Genomic DNA, 17,936 nt, shown 5'->3' on the forward strand with positions numbered 1-17,936 from the left:
GCCAGGGTGTCTCTTCTGTGGTGGCTGCAGAGTGCTTACCTTCTCGAGGGCCGCAGGTTCGGCATACAGGACTGGGTCCTGGTGACCACGGATGCAAGCCTCCGAGGGTGGGGGGCAGTCACTCAGGGAAGAACCTTCCAAGGGCTGTGGTCAAGTCAGGAGGCTTGTCTGCACATCAATATCCTGGAACTAAGGGCCATATACAACGCCCTGAGTCAAGCAGAGCCTCTGCTTCGCAACCAACCGGTGCTGATTCAATCAGACAACATCACCGCAGTGGCTCATGTAAACCGCCAGGGCGGCACAAGAAGCAGGGTGGCGATGGCAGAAGCCACCAAGATTCTTCGTTGGGCGGAGAATCACGTGCAAGCACTGTCAGCAGTGTTCATTCCGGGAGTGGACAACTGGGAAGCAGACTTCCTCAGCAGGCACGACCTCCACCCGGTAGAGTGGGGACTTCATCAAGAAGTCTTCACACAGATTACAAATCGATGGGAACTGCCACAGGTGGACATGATGGCATCCCGCCTCAACAAAAAGCTACAAAAGTATTGCGCCAGGTCAAGAGACCCTCAGGCGATAGCTGTGGACGCACTAGTAACACCGTGGGTGTTCCAGTCGGTCTATGTGTTTCCTCCTCTTCCTCTCATACCCAAGGTGCTGAGAATCGTAAGAAAAAGAGGAGTGAGAACAATACTCATTGTTCCGGATTGGCCAAGAAGGACTTGGTACCCGACTCTGCAATAAATGCTCACAGAGGACCCATGGCCTCTGCCTCTCAGACAGGATCTGTTGCAACAGGGGCCCTGTCTGTTCCAAGACTTACCGCAGCTGCGTTTGATGGCATGGCGGTTGAACGCCGGATCCTAGCGGAAAAAGGCATTCCGGATGAAGTTATTCCTACGCTGATAAAGGCTAGGAAGGACGTGACAGCAACACATTATCACCGTATATGGCGAAAATATGTTGCTTGGTGTGAGGCCAGGAAGGCCCCTACAGAGGAATTCCAGCTGGGCCGGTTCCTTCACTTCCTACAGTCGGGAGTGACTATGGGCTTAAAATTAGGGTCCATAAAGGTCCAGATTTCGGCCCTATCCATTTTCTTTCAAAAGGAACTGGCTTCTCTTCCTGAGGTTCAGACGTTTGTAAAGGGAGTGCTGCATATTCAGCCCCCTTTTGTGCCACCAGTGGCAACTTGGGATCTTAACGTGGTGTTGAGTTTCCTGAAATCTCACTGGTTTGAGCCACTTAAGACCGTGGAGTTAAAATATCTCACGTGGAAAGTGGTCATGCTTTTGGCCTTAGCTTCGGCTAGGCGTGTGTCAGAATTGGCGGCTTTGTCATGTAAAAGCCCCTATCTGGTTTTCCATATGGACAGGGTAGAATTACGGACTCGTCCGCAATTTCTGCCGAAGGTGGTGTCATCTTTTCATTTGAACCAACCTATTGTGGTACCTGCGGCTACTCGTGACTTGGAGGATTCCAAGTTACTAGATGTAGTCAGGGCTTTGAAGATTTATGTAGCCAGAACGGCTGGAGTCAGGAAAACTGACTCGCTGTTTATCCTGTATGCATCCAACAAGCTGGGTGCTCCTGCTTCAAAGCAAACTATTGCTCGCTGGATCTGTAACACGATTCAGCAGGCTCATTCTGCGGCTGGATTGCCGCATCCAAAATCTGTAAAAGCCCATTCCACAAGGAAGATGGGCTCTTCTAGGGCGGCTGCCCGAGGGGTCTCGGCATTACAGCTTTGCCGAGCAGCTACTTGGTCGGGTTCAAACACGTTTGCAAAATTTTACAAGTTTGATACCCTGGCTGAGGAGGACCTTGTGTTTGCTCATTCGGTGCTGCAGAGTCATCCGCACTCTCCCGCCCGTTTGGGAGCTTTGGTATAATCCCCATGGTCCTTACGGAGTCCCCAGCATCCACTAGGACGTTAGAGAAAATAAGATTTTACTTACCGGTAAATCTATTTCTCGTAGTCCGTAGTGGATGCTGGGCGCCCGTCCCAAGTGCGGACTTCTTCTACAATACTTGTATATAGTTATTGCTTAACTAAGGGTTATGTTATGTTTGCGTCAGGTTGTCTGATGCTCTGTTGTTGTTCATACTGTTAACTGGGTAAGTTATCACAAGTTATACGGTGTGATTGGTGTGGCTGGTATGAGTCTTACCCTGGATTCCAAAATCCTTTCCTTGTACTGTCAGCTCTTCCGGGCACAGTTTCCTTAACTGAGGTCTGGAGGAGGGACATAGAGGGAGGAGCCAGTGCACACCAGTAGTCCTAATTCTTTCTTAGAGTGCCCTGTCTCCTGCGGAGCCCGTCTATTGCCCATGGTCCTTACGGAGTCCCCAGCATCCACTACGGACTACGAGAAATAGATTTACCGGTAAGTAAAATCTTATTTTACATATATATATATATATATATATATATATATATAAAATCAGAAATCACGGCGGCACTCAGGAGACTGTTGTACTTGCAGTAATATTTATTGCCAAATGTGCATCCAACACATGTTTATTTTAATAGAAATCGGAAACCAAGAGCAAGATTCACGGATTATGAAGGTTCCAGTACATCTCACAGTGAAACAGAACCCACCACATGTGATTCACCCCTAAGTGGACACCCTTTAGGGGTAAAGATCGCCAAAAAGCCACCAGTAGGAGGACGCGGAGAGGGAGGCAACACGAGAGGGAGACCAAGGAGAACAACACGCAAATGAAGGAACTGGTCTTTAATCTGTCTTCCAAGCCTCTCACTGATATGGAATACTCAATTTTATCAAAGGGACTATCTTTTATTCCAACGGTGAGGCATGATGCATTCCAGTGGAAGGTGGACACCTTTAAATTTAATCGCTCTTTACGACTACAGGAACATTTCGGAGTTGATCCAGGTACATCTGCGACTAAATGTGTAAGTGATGTTCCCACACAGCTAAGAAAACTTCAGCCTAAATCGGGTTTTGACCCGGTGTCAGTGAGTCCGTCTGTTAAGACGTTTTCCAGGTTAATGGAACAAGTGGGTGAGGACTGTGCATCTAAGGGTATGGTACATCATAATTTATCCTCTGATGAATTGCATGCTTTGGATATGTTACAGAAACGTACTGATATTATTATCAGAAAAGCGGATAAGGGTGGGGCAATTGTGGTTCAGGATGTTGGTGATTATGTTCAGGAATGTAATAATCAGTTAGATGATCTGACTGTCTATGAAAAATTGGTGTCTGATCCTACTACAGGTTTTAAGGGTGAGTTAGATTGTTTGCTGTCTCAGGCTGAGACCAATTTGTTGATTTCCCATTATTTGAGAAGAGCATTAAGCACTGACTATCCTGTTACACCAATTTTCTACACCATTCCTAAGTTGCATAAGAACCCGTCACACCCCCCGGGGAGACCAATCATTTCAGCAAGGGGGTCCCTTTATCATCCGGTTTCGACTTATCTAGATGCTCTATTAAACCCTTGTGTACAGCATACCCCCACTTATTTAAAAGACACGACCACATTATTACAACGTTTAAAACAGTTGGGTCCTCTCCCTGAAGGTGTATCTCTCTGCAATGCAGACGTAGCCAGCTTGTATACATGCATTCCCCATCATCTGGGTATTCAGGCTGTAAGAATTTTGTTGAGTGAAAATCCGATCTATCAGGGTCCACCTATAGAGTTTTTTTATTGATTTGTTAACATTGGTTCTCACTAGGAATTACTTTTTCTTTAATGGGAGGTTCTACTTGCAGAAGCAGGGCTGTGCGATGGGGTCCAATGTGGCCCCATCGTACGCTAATGCGTTTATGTGTTGGATTGAGAAACCATTGTTGTTACAGCAACCACAGAGTGAGTTTATCATCTTGTATCTCAGATACATAGATGATTTGCTGATTCTGTGGAAGGGTGAACAGACATCTTTGGCTACCCTGTTGGATAATCATAATGCATCTGACAGCGTGGTAAAACTTACATATAAGATCAGCCCCTCCTGTATACAGTTCCTTGATGTGAATATAGAACTGAGGAACAATGAATTGGTTACATCACTTTATTGTAAATCCACGGACAGAAACACGCTCCTTAAAAATGATAGTTTCCATCCATTTCCATTGCGCCATGGCCTACCATATTCACAGATGCTTAGAGCTAAACGTATAACAAGTGATCCCATTGTGGTTGATCAAGCTCTTGATAGCATGGTTAAGAAATTTGCTGATAGAGGTTATGATAGACGCATGCTGAATAACATCAAACAAAAGGTGAATTTGATTCCTAGAGAGAACTTGTTAAAGCCTAAAGATCTGACTGTAGTACGACCTAAGAAAATACCATGGGTAAATAGGTTTACTGATTCCAGTGATACAACTAAGAAAGAGGTCAAGAAATTGTGGCCTATTATTAGCTCTGATAAAGATCTTCCCTCCCTATATAACACACGGTTGATGCCTGCTTACACTAGGGGCAAGAATTTGAAAGATCGGTTGGTTAAATTGGATGTCACTGAGATGATGAAAATAAAACCAACACCCCATTTTATGACCAGAAAGGCGGGTTGTTATCGGTGTGTAGGGTGTACAACATGCAGATCTCTTCTAGTGGGTAACACTATCAGCCATCCTAGATCAGGAAAGAAGTTTACCATCAACTTTCCACTTACTTGTACATCAAGGTTTGTAGTCTACGTTCTGTCTTGCCCATGTGGGTTATACTACGTGGGCAAGACAGAATGTCAGTTTAAGGAGAGAATGGCTAATCATAGATCTGCTATACGAGCAGAATTAGAAACTGGTAGAAGTGATCAACCTGTAGCCCGTCATTGCATACAAGCGTCACACAGCATAGCTAGTATTCGCTGCAAAATAATTGATCAGGTGCCTGCTTCCAACAGGGGGGGCAATAGGGGTAAAAAGCTCCTCCAGCTTGAAAGCAGATGGATCTATAGGTTGGATACTCTTGCACCCAAGGGATTAAATGAGGTTCTGGGGTTGCACTGTTTCCTGTAATGTTTTTTTTTCAAATGCTTTAATTATTATTGTTTATCCATTTTTTCTTAAGCATGATCTGGTCTTTATTACTTACTAGGTTATTATGTAAAATGCAGAGATTATCTGATGATGCGCAATAGAAAAAATATATGTAAACTGTTCTAATGTAATATCTTTGGGGATATATTTATGATCCAGGTCCTTGTGCTGCTGTTTTTAACTTTTTTATTTTTCATACTTGGTGCAGCTTACGTTGCATGTTTTTTTAAACATGTTGCATGTGTTGGTTACAGTTACTATGGTGACGGGTATGCTGTCCTGTTGTGGGCTGCTGTTGATAACATCACCTGGTCCATACGGCTAATGTCAGAGGCATGGGAGCGCGTCGGCGGCCGTCTGGTGATTATGACTCTCTGTATGCGTCTTTTGGATGAGACAGGAAAAGTCACGAACGGGCGGCGGCTGATGACGTCATCCGCCGTGACACGTGCACGGTAAGGAACAAGGGTGTCTGGATCCAACAGCGGTCACACAGGTGAGCTTGGTTTGTTCATTATTATGTTGATTGGGTGTATGTCTCTGTATGTATTTAAGGCACATTTGTACCATTGCACTTTCATCCCTGACGACGGGCTGTAGCCCGAAACATGTGTTGGATGCACATTTGGCAATAAATATTACTGCAAGTACAACAGTCTCCTGAGTGCCGCCTTGATTTCTGATTATGTGCAGTCATGCTGACTGAGGGAGGGCACCGGAGTAGGTAACGGACTGATTTCTTTGGAGTGCCGGCTGTAACTGTTTGCTATATATATATATATATATATATATATATATAAAATGCTGTCTTTTATATATATATTGTAACACTGTAGGGGTGCAAGGTGCCTTTTCCTGGGGAATATGGCAGCATGCAGCAGCTGAGGAACAACACAAGTCCAGTTTCTGGTACAACTGTCCCCGGCCAGTTTTATTGAAACAGAAAATAAAACAAACCCCAAAATAAAAATACCTTGCCTGTCCGGCACTAACTAAACATAAGATGTTCCTAACTGTCACTAAACAAAACACAGAGTTCTTCAGTACATACTGTATAGCTTACTTGCATCAGAAAGCGTGTCTCTCACACACAGATCCTGCAGCCTTCCCAGGCAGTCTGCCCATACTAATCAGGTTAGAAGCACTATAACACTCTTACACAGCTGAAACCCTGATTAGCCCTCTGTGAGGCCAAAGACCCGAACTGGGCCCAATGTCTAGAACTCGCATTATCTCTCTCTCAGAGCCTTTACCCAGCTTTTACAGCAAACTGAAAAGGTTCAGACAAAACAAAAAAGCATTTTTCCTAGAAGTTAACATTTTCTAAAACATGTAAGACAAGAACCTGGGACAAATATACCTGCCCTCAAACACTATCCCAGTGTTCTTGTCACATATCCCCCTCCCCTGTTTCGACCTAGGGGCCGGAACACTTGTAGCCCCCAAACAGAAGATGCGAGACAATGCATCTGCGTTGGCCAATTGTGTTCCCGGTCTATGTTCGACCGTAAACTTAAAGTCCTGCAACGCTAGAAACCATCTAGTTACACGAGCATTCTTGCCTCTATTTACATACATCCATTTTAAAGGGGCATGGTCTGTCACTAGTCTGAATTGTCTACCCAAGAGGTAATATCTCAAGGTATCTAGTGCCCACTTAATGGCCAAAGCCTCCTTTTCCACAATGGCATACCTTTTTTCATGCTCATTGAGTTTCCTACTCAAATAAATGATAGGGTGTTCGTCCCCATCTCTGGTTTGGGACAGCACAGCACCTATCCCAACCTCTGAGGCATCTGTCTGTACCACAAATTCTTTTGAAAAATCTGGTGTTATCAACACCGGTTGTGAACACAAAGCCACTTTTAACGCTTGGAACGCCTTTTCTGCATCAGGGTTCCATTTCACCACATTTGACTGCTTCCCTTTGGTAAGGTCTGACAACGGCACCGCTGTTGTCGCAAAATTAGGAATAAACCGTCTATAGTACCCAGTAATTCCCAAAAAAGCCCTTACCTGTTTTTTATTCACTGGACGAGGCCAGTTTTGAATAGCATCAACTTTATTCAATTGGGGCCTAATCAGACCTCTGCCTATGGTGAAGCCCAAGTATTTGACCTCCTCCATTGCGAGGCAGCACTTCTTTGGGTTAGCAGTTAACCCTGCCTCTCTGATTGAGTCCAGTACTGCTTGTACTTTAACCAAATGTGACCCCCAGTCTGTACTGTGAATTACCACATCATCCAAATAGGCAGCTGCATATTTTCTATGGGGCCTCAAAATTTTATCCATCGCCCGTTGAAAGGTTGCTGGAGCCCCATGCAACCCAAAGGGTAACATCTTATACTGGTACAGCCCCTCCGGAACCGAAAAGGCTGTTTTTTCTTTGGCGCTATCAGATAAAGGTATTTGCCAGTAACCTTTGGTCAGGTCCAATGTGGTGAGAAACCTGGCTGTTCCCAGCCTTTCTACAAGCTCATCCACACGGGGCATGGGGTATGCGTCAAACTTGGACACCTCATTTAACTTACGAAAGTCATTACAGAAGCGTATGCTACCGTCGGGCTTCGGGATGAGCACTATGGGACTGGACCACTCACTGTTAGACTCCTCTATGACTCCAAGTTCTAACATGGTTTTAACTTCCTTAGAAATAGCTTCTCGCTGAGCTTCAGGAATCCTATATGGCTTTAAATGAACCCTGACCCCTGGTTCTGTGACAATGTCATGTTTTATTATGGTCGTTCGGCCAGGCAGCTCTGAAAATACCTCCCTATTTTGGATGAGAAATTCTTTAACCTGATTGTTCTGATCAGCTGATAATGTCTCTGACACCTTCACTGCGGGAAGCAACCGGGGTGAAGACACCGAAGGGCAAGGCTCCGCTGACAGAGACAACCTATCTTTCCAGGGTTTGATTAAGTTAACATGGTAGATCTGTTCGGGTTTTCTCTTTCCCGGCTGGTATACTTTGTAATTAACCTCATTCACTTTTTCCCTAATCTCAAATGGACCCTGCCATTTAGCTAGGAATTTGCTTTCCACAGTGGGTACCAAAACAAGAACTCTATCTCCAGGAGCAAATTCCCGTATCTTGGCACTCCGGTTATAGACCCTCTGTTGAGCACTTTGGGCCTGTTCCATGTGCTCTCTGACAACAGGTACCACGGCTGCAATCCTATCCTGCATTTGTGTTACATGCTCAATAACGCTTCTATAAGGAGTGGGCTGTCCTTCCCACGTCTCTTTGGCAACATCCAACAGCCCTCTGGGGTGTCTACCATACAACAAATCAAATGGAGAAAACCCCGTAGAGGACTGAGGAACTTCTCTGATGGCCATTAACAAGTAGGGCAACAAACAATCCCAGTTTTTCCCATCTCTCTCAACAACCTTTTTTAACATACTTTTTAATGTTTTATTAAACCTTTCCACCAACCCGTCAGTTTGGGGATGGTAGATGGACGTCCTGAAGTGAGTGACCTTAAATAACTTGCACAATTCTTTCATGATCCTTGACATAAATGGAGTACCTTGGTCAGTCAAAATTTCTTTTGGTATTCCCACTCTACTAAATACCTGCACCAGCTCCCTAGCTATCGCCTTGGTTGTGATAGTGCGTAAAGGGACAGCCTCAGGATATCGAGTGGCATAGTCCATAATTACCAGGATATACTGATGGCCCCGAGCAGACTTTAACAAGGGCCCCACGAGATCCATGGCTATTCTGTCAAACGGGACCTCTATAATAGGCATGGGAACTAGTGGGCTCCTGAAATGGGGTCTAGGGGCATGATACTGGCATTCAGGACAGGAAGAACAATATTCAGACACTTCTTTATAAACCCCTGGCCAAAAGAACCTTTGTAAAACTCTTTCAGTGGTTTTTTCTGCCCCTAAATGTCCTGCGGTAACGTGACTATGAGCTAAATCTAGTACCGTTCTCCGATAAGGCTGGGGAACTACCAGCTGTTCCACCACATCCTCACCCCTTTTGACAATGTGGTACAAGAGCTCATTACAGATGGCCATGTGGGGATACGTAACCCTGTCACCTGGTACCACAGGTTCCCCATTAACAATCTTAACATTCTCTCTAGCCTTTATTAAGGTAGGATCCTTTAACTGTTCAGACGCAAACAGATCCTTCTTTACCTCCAGGTCAGGCACGCTTTCAGTTCTAACTACTATGTCTCTGTTCCCGGCAAGAGGGTCCTCACTGGACTCCCCATCTGTCACTTCCCCAGCCAAACTAGCAAAAGGCAAAGGGCCAGAAAGTTCCGAAGACCCACGTACATCCATAAAATCACCGGTATTATCAACTGGCTTTTTACTTCTCACATCTGTTGATAACCGTGATTCCCACAGTTTCCAAAAATGAGGAAAATCCCTCCCTATTATGGCCTCATGCACCAAGGTAGGGACCAGTCCCACTTTAACCATTGCTGACCCACAACAAGTTTCTATATTCACCTCAGCAGTGGCATAATATTGGGTATCCCCATGTATGCAAGTTACCCCAATAGGTATTTGCTGGACCTTTAAGGGGTTCACTAACCCAGCTTTCACGAGGGTAACTAAACTTCCTGAATCTAGCAAGGCCTCTACCCGGTTACCTTCTAAGAACACATCACACATTTGTTTTTCCAGCTCAGGTGAAGGTACCACAGTACAGGCTAACCTAGCAAAGAAAGACATTCTGCGACATTCAAAGGCAGCATCACATTGCATGGGTTCTTGCGTGACTGGGCAATTGGCAATAACATGACCTGGCATACCACACCTAAAACATTTAACCACACGATTATCAACCCATTTGGGCAGCATAGACCGTTCTAGCCCCATTGGCCTGTTTCCAGGGCCAGTGTTTACAGTCTCTCCAGCCTTGCGTTCTCTTAACCGCCCAGCAACGTTTTCCCACGGAACAGTCTTACCAGTCTTTACTGAAGGGCGCTGTCGAGGATCTATGGGTTGCTGGGTGGTCATCAGTAGTTCCTCTGCTGCCAAATACCTCTCTACCATGTCCACTAATTGGTCAGTAGTACCCGGGTTTCCATGGCTCACCCACTTGCGCAGGACCATGGGCAAAGATCTCAAGTAGCGGTCCATGACGACTCTTTCCACCATCTGGGGACCAGTTAATGTCTCTGGCTGCAGCCATTTTTTTGTTAGCTGAATAAGGTCGTGCATCTGGGAGCGCGGAGGCTTCTCCATGGCGTACAGCCAACGGTGCACCCGTTGTGCTCGTACTGACAGCGTGACTCCCAGGCGGGTCAGGATCTCAGTCTTTAGTTTATCATAGTCCCGAGCCTCAGCAGGGCTTAAATCAAAGTAAGCTTTTTGGGGCTCACCTGACAGGAAAGGTGCCAGCAGACTGGCCCACTGTGCTTTCGGCCAGTTCTCACGCTCGGCAGTCCTTTCAAACGTGGTCAGATAGGCCTCCACATCATCAGCCTCTGTCATTTTCTGCAGGAAGTGACTGGCTCGTATAGAACTAGAGCTGGTTGGAGCACTGACGGCCACATCTCCAACCCGAGCTGCAAGTCTCTGCACCACTTCTGCTAAGGCCTCTCTATCCTGACGCTGTTGCCTGTAAAGTTCATCAACAACTGCCTGCTGTTGTCTCTTATTTTCCTCCATTGCCACCTGCTGCTGTCTGTTGGCCTCCTGCTGTAGTCTCCAATTTTCCTCCATTGCCACCTGCTGTTGTCTCCTATTTTCCTCCATTGCCACCTGCTGCTGTCGGTTGGCCTCCTGCTGAGCCGCTGTAGCTTGCAGCAAGGCTTTAAGCAGATCCTCCATGTCAACAGATTTTTCAGGCGGCTTTGCAGCTGCTTTCACCCAGGACATATATCAAACCCTCAGGGGTGAGTCTCAGTAACTTCACACTGGGCTGTATCTGCATAAACCACCGTTTTCTGCAGACCTCACAAAGCTGCTGCTTTCACTTATGCGCAGAACGGCCTGCTCGCATTCTCCACCAAGTTGTAACACTGTAGGGGTGCAAGGTGCCTTTTCCTGGGGAATATGGCAGCATGCAGCAGCTGAGGAACAACACAAGTCCAGTTTCTGGTACAACTGTCCCCGGCCAGTTTTATTGAAACAGAAAATAAAACAAACCCCAAAATAAAAATACCTTGCCTGTCCGGCACTAACTAAACATAAGATATTCCTAACTGTCACTAAACAAAACACAGAGTTCTTCAGTACATACTGTATAGCTTACTTGCATCAGAAAGCGTGTCTCTCACACACAGATCCTGCAGCCTTCCCAGGCAGTCTGCCCATACTAATCAGGTTAGAAGCACTATAACACTCTTACACAGCTGAAACCCTGATTAGCCCTCTGTGAGGCCAAAGACCCGAACTGGGCCCAATGTCTAGAACTCGCCTTATCTCTCTCTCAGAGCCTTTACCCAGCTTTTACAGCAAACTGAAAAGGTTCAGACAAAACAAAAAAGCATTTTTCCTAGAAGTTAACATTTTCTAAAACATGTAAGACAAGAACCTGGGACAAATATACCTGCCCTCAAACACTATCCCAGTGTTCTTGTCACAATATATATATATATATATATATATATATATATATATATATAAGACATGCCCAAAGAGACATTAGTCTACTGGGTTCTAGAGTCAACGCTATGTCGATTATCTGCTAGACGTGTCCTGTGGAACATGCAATGGACAGGTGATGCCGACTAAAAGAGGCATATGGAGGGTTTACCTTACAAGGCTGAGGAATTGTGTGGAGAAGGGCTCTCGGACCTGGTCTCCACAGCTATAGCTGGTAATTCTGATCTTTTGCCTTATATTCCCTCACAGCCTAAGAAAGCACGACATTATCAAATGCAGTCCTTTCGGTCGCAGAATAACAAGAAAGTACGAGGAGCGTCCTTTCTTACCAGAGGTAAAGGCACAGGGCACAGCTAGTTCCCAGGAACAGAAGTCCTCCCCGGCCTCTACTACATCCACCGCATGACGCTGGAGCTCCGCTAAGGGAGTCCGTTCCAGTGGGAGCACGTCTTCGACTCTTCAGCCACATCTGAGTTCACTCACAGGTGGATCCCGGGGCAATAAAAATTGTTTCTCAGGGTTACAAGCTGGAATTCGAAAGGTGCCTCCTCGCCGGTTTTTCCTTATCGGACCTACCGGCTTCTCCCCCAGAAAGGGAGATAATATTAAATACAATTCACACATTGTATCTCCAACAGGTGGTGCTCAAGGTTCCCCTTTTGCAACAAGAAAGGGGATATGACTCAACCTTGGCTGTAGTCCCAAAACCGTACGGTTCGGTCAGACCTAATTTAAAATTAAAATCTCTGAACCTATACGGGAAAAGGTTCAAATTTAAAGTGGAATCGCTCAGAGCGATCGTCGCCAGTCTGGAAGGGGGGGGGGGGGGGGGTTTGATGGTGTATCTAGACATAAAGGCTGCATACCTTCATGTTCCCATTTATCCACCCCATCAGGCGTACCTGACAATTGCGGTACAGTATTGTCATTACCAATCTCAGGGTAATTGGCGGAAATAATGGTGCTCCTACGCAAGGAGTCACAGTTATCCCATACTTGTACGATCTCCTAATAAGGGCGAGATCAAAAGAGCAGTTGTTGAACAGCGTGTCACTTCCGCTGAAGGTGTCACAGCAACTCGGCTGGATTCTCAATATCCCGAAGTCACAGTTGGTTCCTATGACTCGTCTGCCCTTCTTGGGTATGATTCTGGATACGGACCAGAAATGGGTTTACCTTCAGATAGAGAAGGCCCAGGAACTCATGACTCTAGTCAGGGACCTATTGAAACCAAGGCAGGTGTCAGTGCATCACTGCACTCGAGTCCTGGGAAAAACATTCCCTTCGGCAGGTTCCATGCGAGGACTTCAAATGGGACCTACTGGACAAGTGGTCCGGGTCACATCTACAGATTCATCAGTTGATCACCCTATCCCCCAGGGCCAGGGTATCTCTCCTGTGGTGGCTGCAGAGTGCTCAACTTCTATAGGGCCGCAGGTTCGGCATTCAGGACTGGATCCTGGTGACCACGGACGCGAGCCTCCGATGTTGGGGAGCAGTCACACAGGGAAGAAATTTCCAAGGTTTTTGGTCAAGTCAAGAGACTTGTCTTCACATCAACATCTTGAAACTAAGGGCCATATACAACGCCCTACGTCAAGCGGAGACCTTACTTCGCGACCAACCGGTTCTGATCCAGTCAGACCACGTCACCGCAGTAGCTCATGTAAACCGCCAAGGCGGCACAAGGAGCAGAGTGGCGATGGCGGAAGCCACCAGAATTCTTCGCTGGGCGGAGAATCATGTAAGAGCACTGTCAACAGTGTTCATTCCGGGAGTGGACAACTGGGAAGCAGACTTCCTCAGCAGACACGACCTCCACCCAGGAGAGTGTGGACTTCATCCAGAAGTCTTCGCACAGATTGTGAGTCGGTGGGAACTGCCACAGATAGACATGATGGCGTCCCGCCTCAACAAAAAGCTACAGAGGTATTGCGCCAGGTCAAGAGACCCTCGGGCAGTAGCGGTAGACGCCCTAGTGACACCGTGGGTGTTCCGGTCAGTCTATGTGTTTCCTCCTCTTCCTCTCAGACCAAAGGTGTTGAGGATAATAAGAAGAAAAGGAGTGAGAACAATCCTCATTGTTCCAGATTGGCCAAGACGGACCTGGTATCCAGATCTGCAGGAACTGCTCACAGAAGATCCGTGGCCTCTTCCTCTAAGACAGGACCTGTTGCAACAGGGACCCTGTCTGTTCCAAGACTTACCGCGGCTGCGTTTGACGGCATGGCGGTTGAACGCCGGATCCTAGCAGAAAAAGGCATTCCGGTTGAGGTTATCCCTACGCTGATAAAGGCTAGGAAGCAAGTAACAGCAAAACATTATCACCGTATATGGCGAAAATATGTTTCTTGGAGAGACCAAGAATGCTCCTACGGAAGAATTCCATCTGGGCCGTTTCCTTCACTTCCTACAAACTGGAGTGAATTTGGGCCTAAAATTAGGCTCCATTAAGGTTCAGATTTCGGCCGTATCCATTTTCTTTCAAAAAGAATTGGCTTCTCTCCCAGAAGTTCAGACTTTTGTGAAGGGAGTGCTGCATATTCAGCCTCCTTTTGTACCTCCGGTGGAGCCTTGGGACCTTAACGTGGTGTTAAGTTCCTTAAGTCACACTGGTTTGAACCACTTAAAACGGTGGAGTTGAAATACCTTACTTGGAAAGTGGTCATGTTATTAGCCTTGGCTTCGGCTAGGCGAGTGTCGGAATTAGCGGCTTTGTCACATAAAAGCCCCTATCTGATTTTCCATATGGATAGAGCGGAATTGCGGACCCGTCCTCAATTCCTGCCAAAAGTGGCTTCATCTTTTCATATGAACCAACCTATTGGGGTGCCTGTGGCTACGCGTGACTTGGAGGATTCCGAGTCACTTGATGTGGTCAGGGCTTTGAAAATTTATGTAGCCAGAACGGCTAGAGTCAGAAAAACAGAAGCACTGTTTATCCTGTATGCGACCAACAAGATTGGTGCCCCTGCTTCAAAGCAGACTATTGCTCGCTGGATCTGTAGCACGATCCAGCAAGCACATTCTACGGCTGGATTGCCGTTGCCTAAATCAGTCAAGGCCCATTCCACTAGGAAAGTGGGCTCTTCTTGGGCGGCTGCCCGAGGGGTCTCGGCACTACAGCTGTGCCGAGCTGCTACTTGGTCGGGTTCAAACACCTTTGCAAAGTTCTATAAGTTTGATACCCTGGCTGAGGGGGACCTCCTGTTTGCTCAATCGGTGCTGCAAAGTCATCCGCACTCTCCCGCCCGTTTGGGAGCTTTGGTATAATCCCCATGGTCCTTACGGAGTCCCCAGCATCCTCTAGGACCTTAGAGAAAATAAGATTTTAAACCTACCGGTAAATCTTTTTCTCGTAGTCCGTAGAGGATGCTGGGCGCCCGTCTCAAGTGCGGACTACTTCTGCAATACTTGTATATAGTTATTGCTTGAATAAGGGTTATGTTATAGTTGCATCGGTCTTGAACTGATGCAATGTTGTTTTCATACTGTTAACTGGGTAGTTTATCACAAGTTATACGGTGTGATTGGTGTGGCTGGTAATAATCTTGCCCTTGGATTAACAAAATCCTTTCCTCGTACTGTCCGTCTCCTCTGGGCACAGTTTCTCTAACTGAGGTCTGGAGGAGGGCCATAGAGGGAGGAGCCAGTGCACACCCAGGTCTAAAGACTTTCTTAAAGTGCCCATGTCTCCTGCGGAGCCCGTCTATCCCCATGGTCCTTACGGAGTCCCCAGCATCCTCTACGGACTACGAGAAAAAGATTTACCGGTAGGTTTAAAATCTTATTTTTTCCTTTTCTGTGCAGACAGTGGAAGGTGAAAAAGTAAGAGTTCTGCAGCCTTGTTAGGTTCGCAGTAGCGGATGTCGTTTTCTGTTTCTACCACATCAACCACATGTCGCTGAGTCTATCTGGCTGGAGCCCACTCAGGTGGGAGCTCGTCTACTACTTTTCAGTCAGTCCGAGAATAGACTAGGACTTGTGAGTTAATTATAGAGTCCAAAGGGGAACATTCTGACGTTTACTAATGTTTCCCCTCACTGTTTTTCAAATAGATCTTGCCGTTTCCCCTCTGGAAGGGGAGGTACTACCCGACGCCATACCAGAGGTGTGTCAGGTTCAGGGCATTGTCCTGCTGTCCCTGTTCAAAAAAAAACAAAACAAAAAAACTAAGGGGTTTAAATGCGTTTTTCTCCGCATTCAGCTAACCTGGGTGGATATCCAGGATTGTCTGTGCCATTTCACCGGAGTGATGGCATTAGGATGGTATTCTTTCAATAGTAAGAGCCATTGTTATTCTGTACCGGGACTCTCTCCTGATTAAGGCGAGGTCAAGACACAAGTGGTGCAAATCGTTGTTTTCACTCGGACTGTTCTTCAGCACAGGGGAGAGCTGTTATTCCCACGACGCAGGTGTCAGGGGTGGGTATCAGAAGAGATACGGAACGGTTGAAGTTCTGTGTGTTCCTGTGGAATGAGGTCTGAGAATCTGGAGTCGGATCAGATTTGCAGTGACAATCCGTCAATATGTTCCGTTGATGAAGAAGATCGGTGCGGCCTAAGAGGCCCTTTCGGTGAGCAGGCCAAATGCCTGAGTGGTTTGCACGGGGCCAGTTGGAAATGTGGTCCGGGTCTCACCTGCGCATGCGCCGGAATATAATCCTTATGGCCAGGTTTTCGCTCCTGTGGGGTCGGCTCAGTTCTCACCTCCTAGAGGGACGAAGGTTCGGAATCCAGGATGAGATCCTGGTGTCCATGCATGCAGATCTCCGAGACTGGGGAGCAGTCCTTGCAAGGGGAAGTATTTCCAGAGGAAAAGGTCAAGCTGGGAAGCTTGTCTGCCATAAGCTTTCTTGAATTAAGAGCTATTTTCAATAAACATGTGCTTAGTGATCTGCCTGTGTTAATTTCTGTCGGACGACTTGACAGCAGTGGTGTAAGTAAGCCGCTAGGGCGGAACAAGGAGCAAAGCGGCAATGGCAGATGCCGAAAAAGTTTTCTGCTGGGTGGAAAGACTGGTAAACGCTATATTAGCAGTCTTCGTTCCGGATCAGAAACGACGGAGAAATAGATTCCTCGGCAGACGCGATCTCCATCCGGAAGAAATACAGTCGTCATCGAGAAGTTTCACTGAAGCGACAAGTCTTTGATGAGTCCCTCAATTGGACATGTTGGCGTCTCGCCTCAACGAGAGATCTCAGTGATATTGTTCCAGGTCAGGGGACCCTCAAGCTATAGCAGTGGACGTCCTCGGGACACCTTGGGTGTTTTCAGTCGGTCTACGTGTCACCTCCGTTTTCACTCTTCTGAAGGTGTTAAACGTAAGAAGAACAAAGGCTCAGGTGATCCTCGTTGTTCCGGTCTAAACAAGGAGGGCTTGGTATCCAGTTCTTCAGGATTTACTCATAGGAGATCCCTGGCCTCTTCCTCTACGTGAGGAACTGTTACAACAAGTTCCGGGCGTGTATCAAAACTTACCGCGGCTGGTTTGACGACGTGGCGGTTGAACGCCATATCCTAACCAGTAAGGATATTCCCAGTGAAGTTTTTTCCACACTTCTTCGGGCTAGAAAAGAAATAAAGGCAAAGCCTTACCACCGTGTTGGGAGAAAATGTGTGTCTTGGTGTGCATCCAAGAAGGCTACTACGGAAGAGTTCAGCTGGGTCATTCTTCTCCATTCTTTGCAAGCAGGTGTGGGTGCAGGCCTAAAGTTAGGCTTCATTTTAGTGCGGTTTTGGCCTTATAAATTTTCTTTCAAGAAAGTATTGGCAACCTTTCCGGAAGTTCGGACCTTCGTGGAAGGAGTACTGCACATCCTACCTCCATTTGTGCCCCATTGGCACCGTGGGACCTTGATGTGGTGTTGCGTTTTCTTGTGTCAAAGGTTTGGAGCCTTTATGAAAGGTTGTGTTAAAATTTCTCTCTTGGAGAGTGGTCGTGCTTTTGACTTTGGTGTCCGCAAGGCAGATGTCGGACGTAGCGGCTGGGTCTCACAAGAGCCCCTGTTTGATCTTACAGGTGGATAGAGCGGAATTGAGAACTCGGATAATAGTTCTGCCAGAAGTGGTTTCGGTGTTTCGCAGAAACCAGCCTATTTGATGCCTGTGGTTACTTAAGCATTGGCTGATTCGGGGTCTTTTGATGTAGTCGGGGCTTTGAATATTTATGTCGCCAATTTGGCTCAGTTTGGGGAAACAGAGGCCCTGTTTGTCCGGTATGCCCCCAGCGTTATTGGGGCGCCTGCGTCTCTGCAGTCCGTTACACGCCAGATCTGTGATACTATTTGGCATGCTCGTTCTATGGCTGGATTGCCGTTACCG

The 17,936-nt window shown here is 46.7% G+C and overlaps 1 protein-coding gene across 1 annotated transcript in view; it reads left to right on the forward strand.

Annotated features, from left to right (window-relative positions):
- Positions 1-2,519: 2,519 nt before the first annotated feature.
- The window catches only part of UMODL1 (uromodulin like 1), a 105,755-nt gene continuing 90,338 nt past the window's right edge, over positions 2,520-17,936 (forward strand). The window contains exon 1 of the mRNA XM_063956687.1: positions 2,520-2,926. Coding sequence (XP_063812757.1) covers positions 2,923-2,926 — 4 coding nt within the window. The 5' untranslated portion in view covers positions 2,520-2,922. The remainder of the gene's footprint in view (positions 2,927-17,936) is intronic.

The sequence above is a fragment of the Pseudophryne corroboree genome, chromosome 2 (genome assembly GCF_028390025.1).
Source record: "Pseudophryne corroboree isolate aPseCor3 chromosome 2, aPseCor3.hap2, whole genome shotgun sequence".
In the NCBI taxonomy this organism is placed as follows: domain Eukaryota; kingdom Metazoa; phylum Chordata; class Amphibia; order Anura; family Myobatrachidae; genus Pseudophryne; species Pseudophryne corroboree.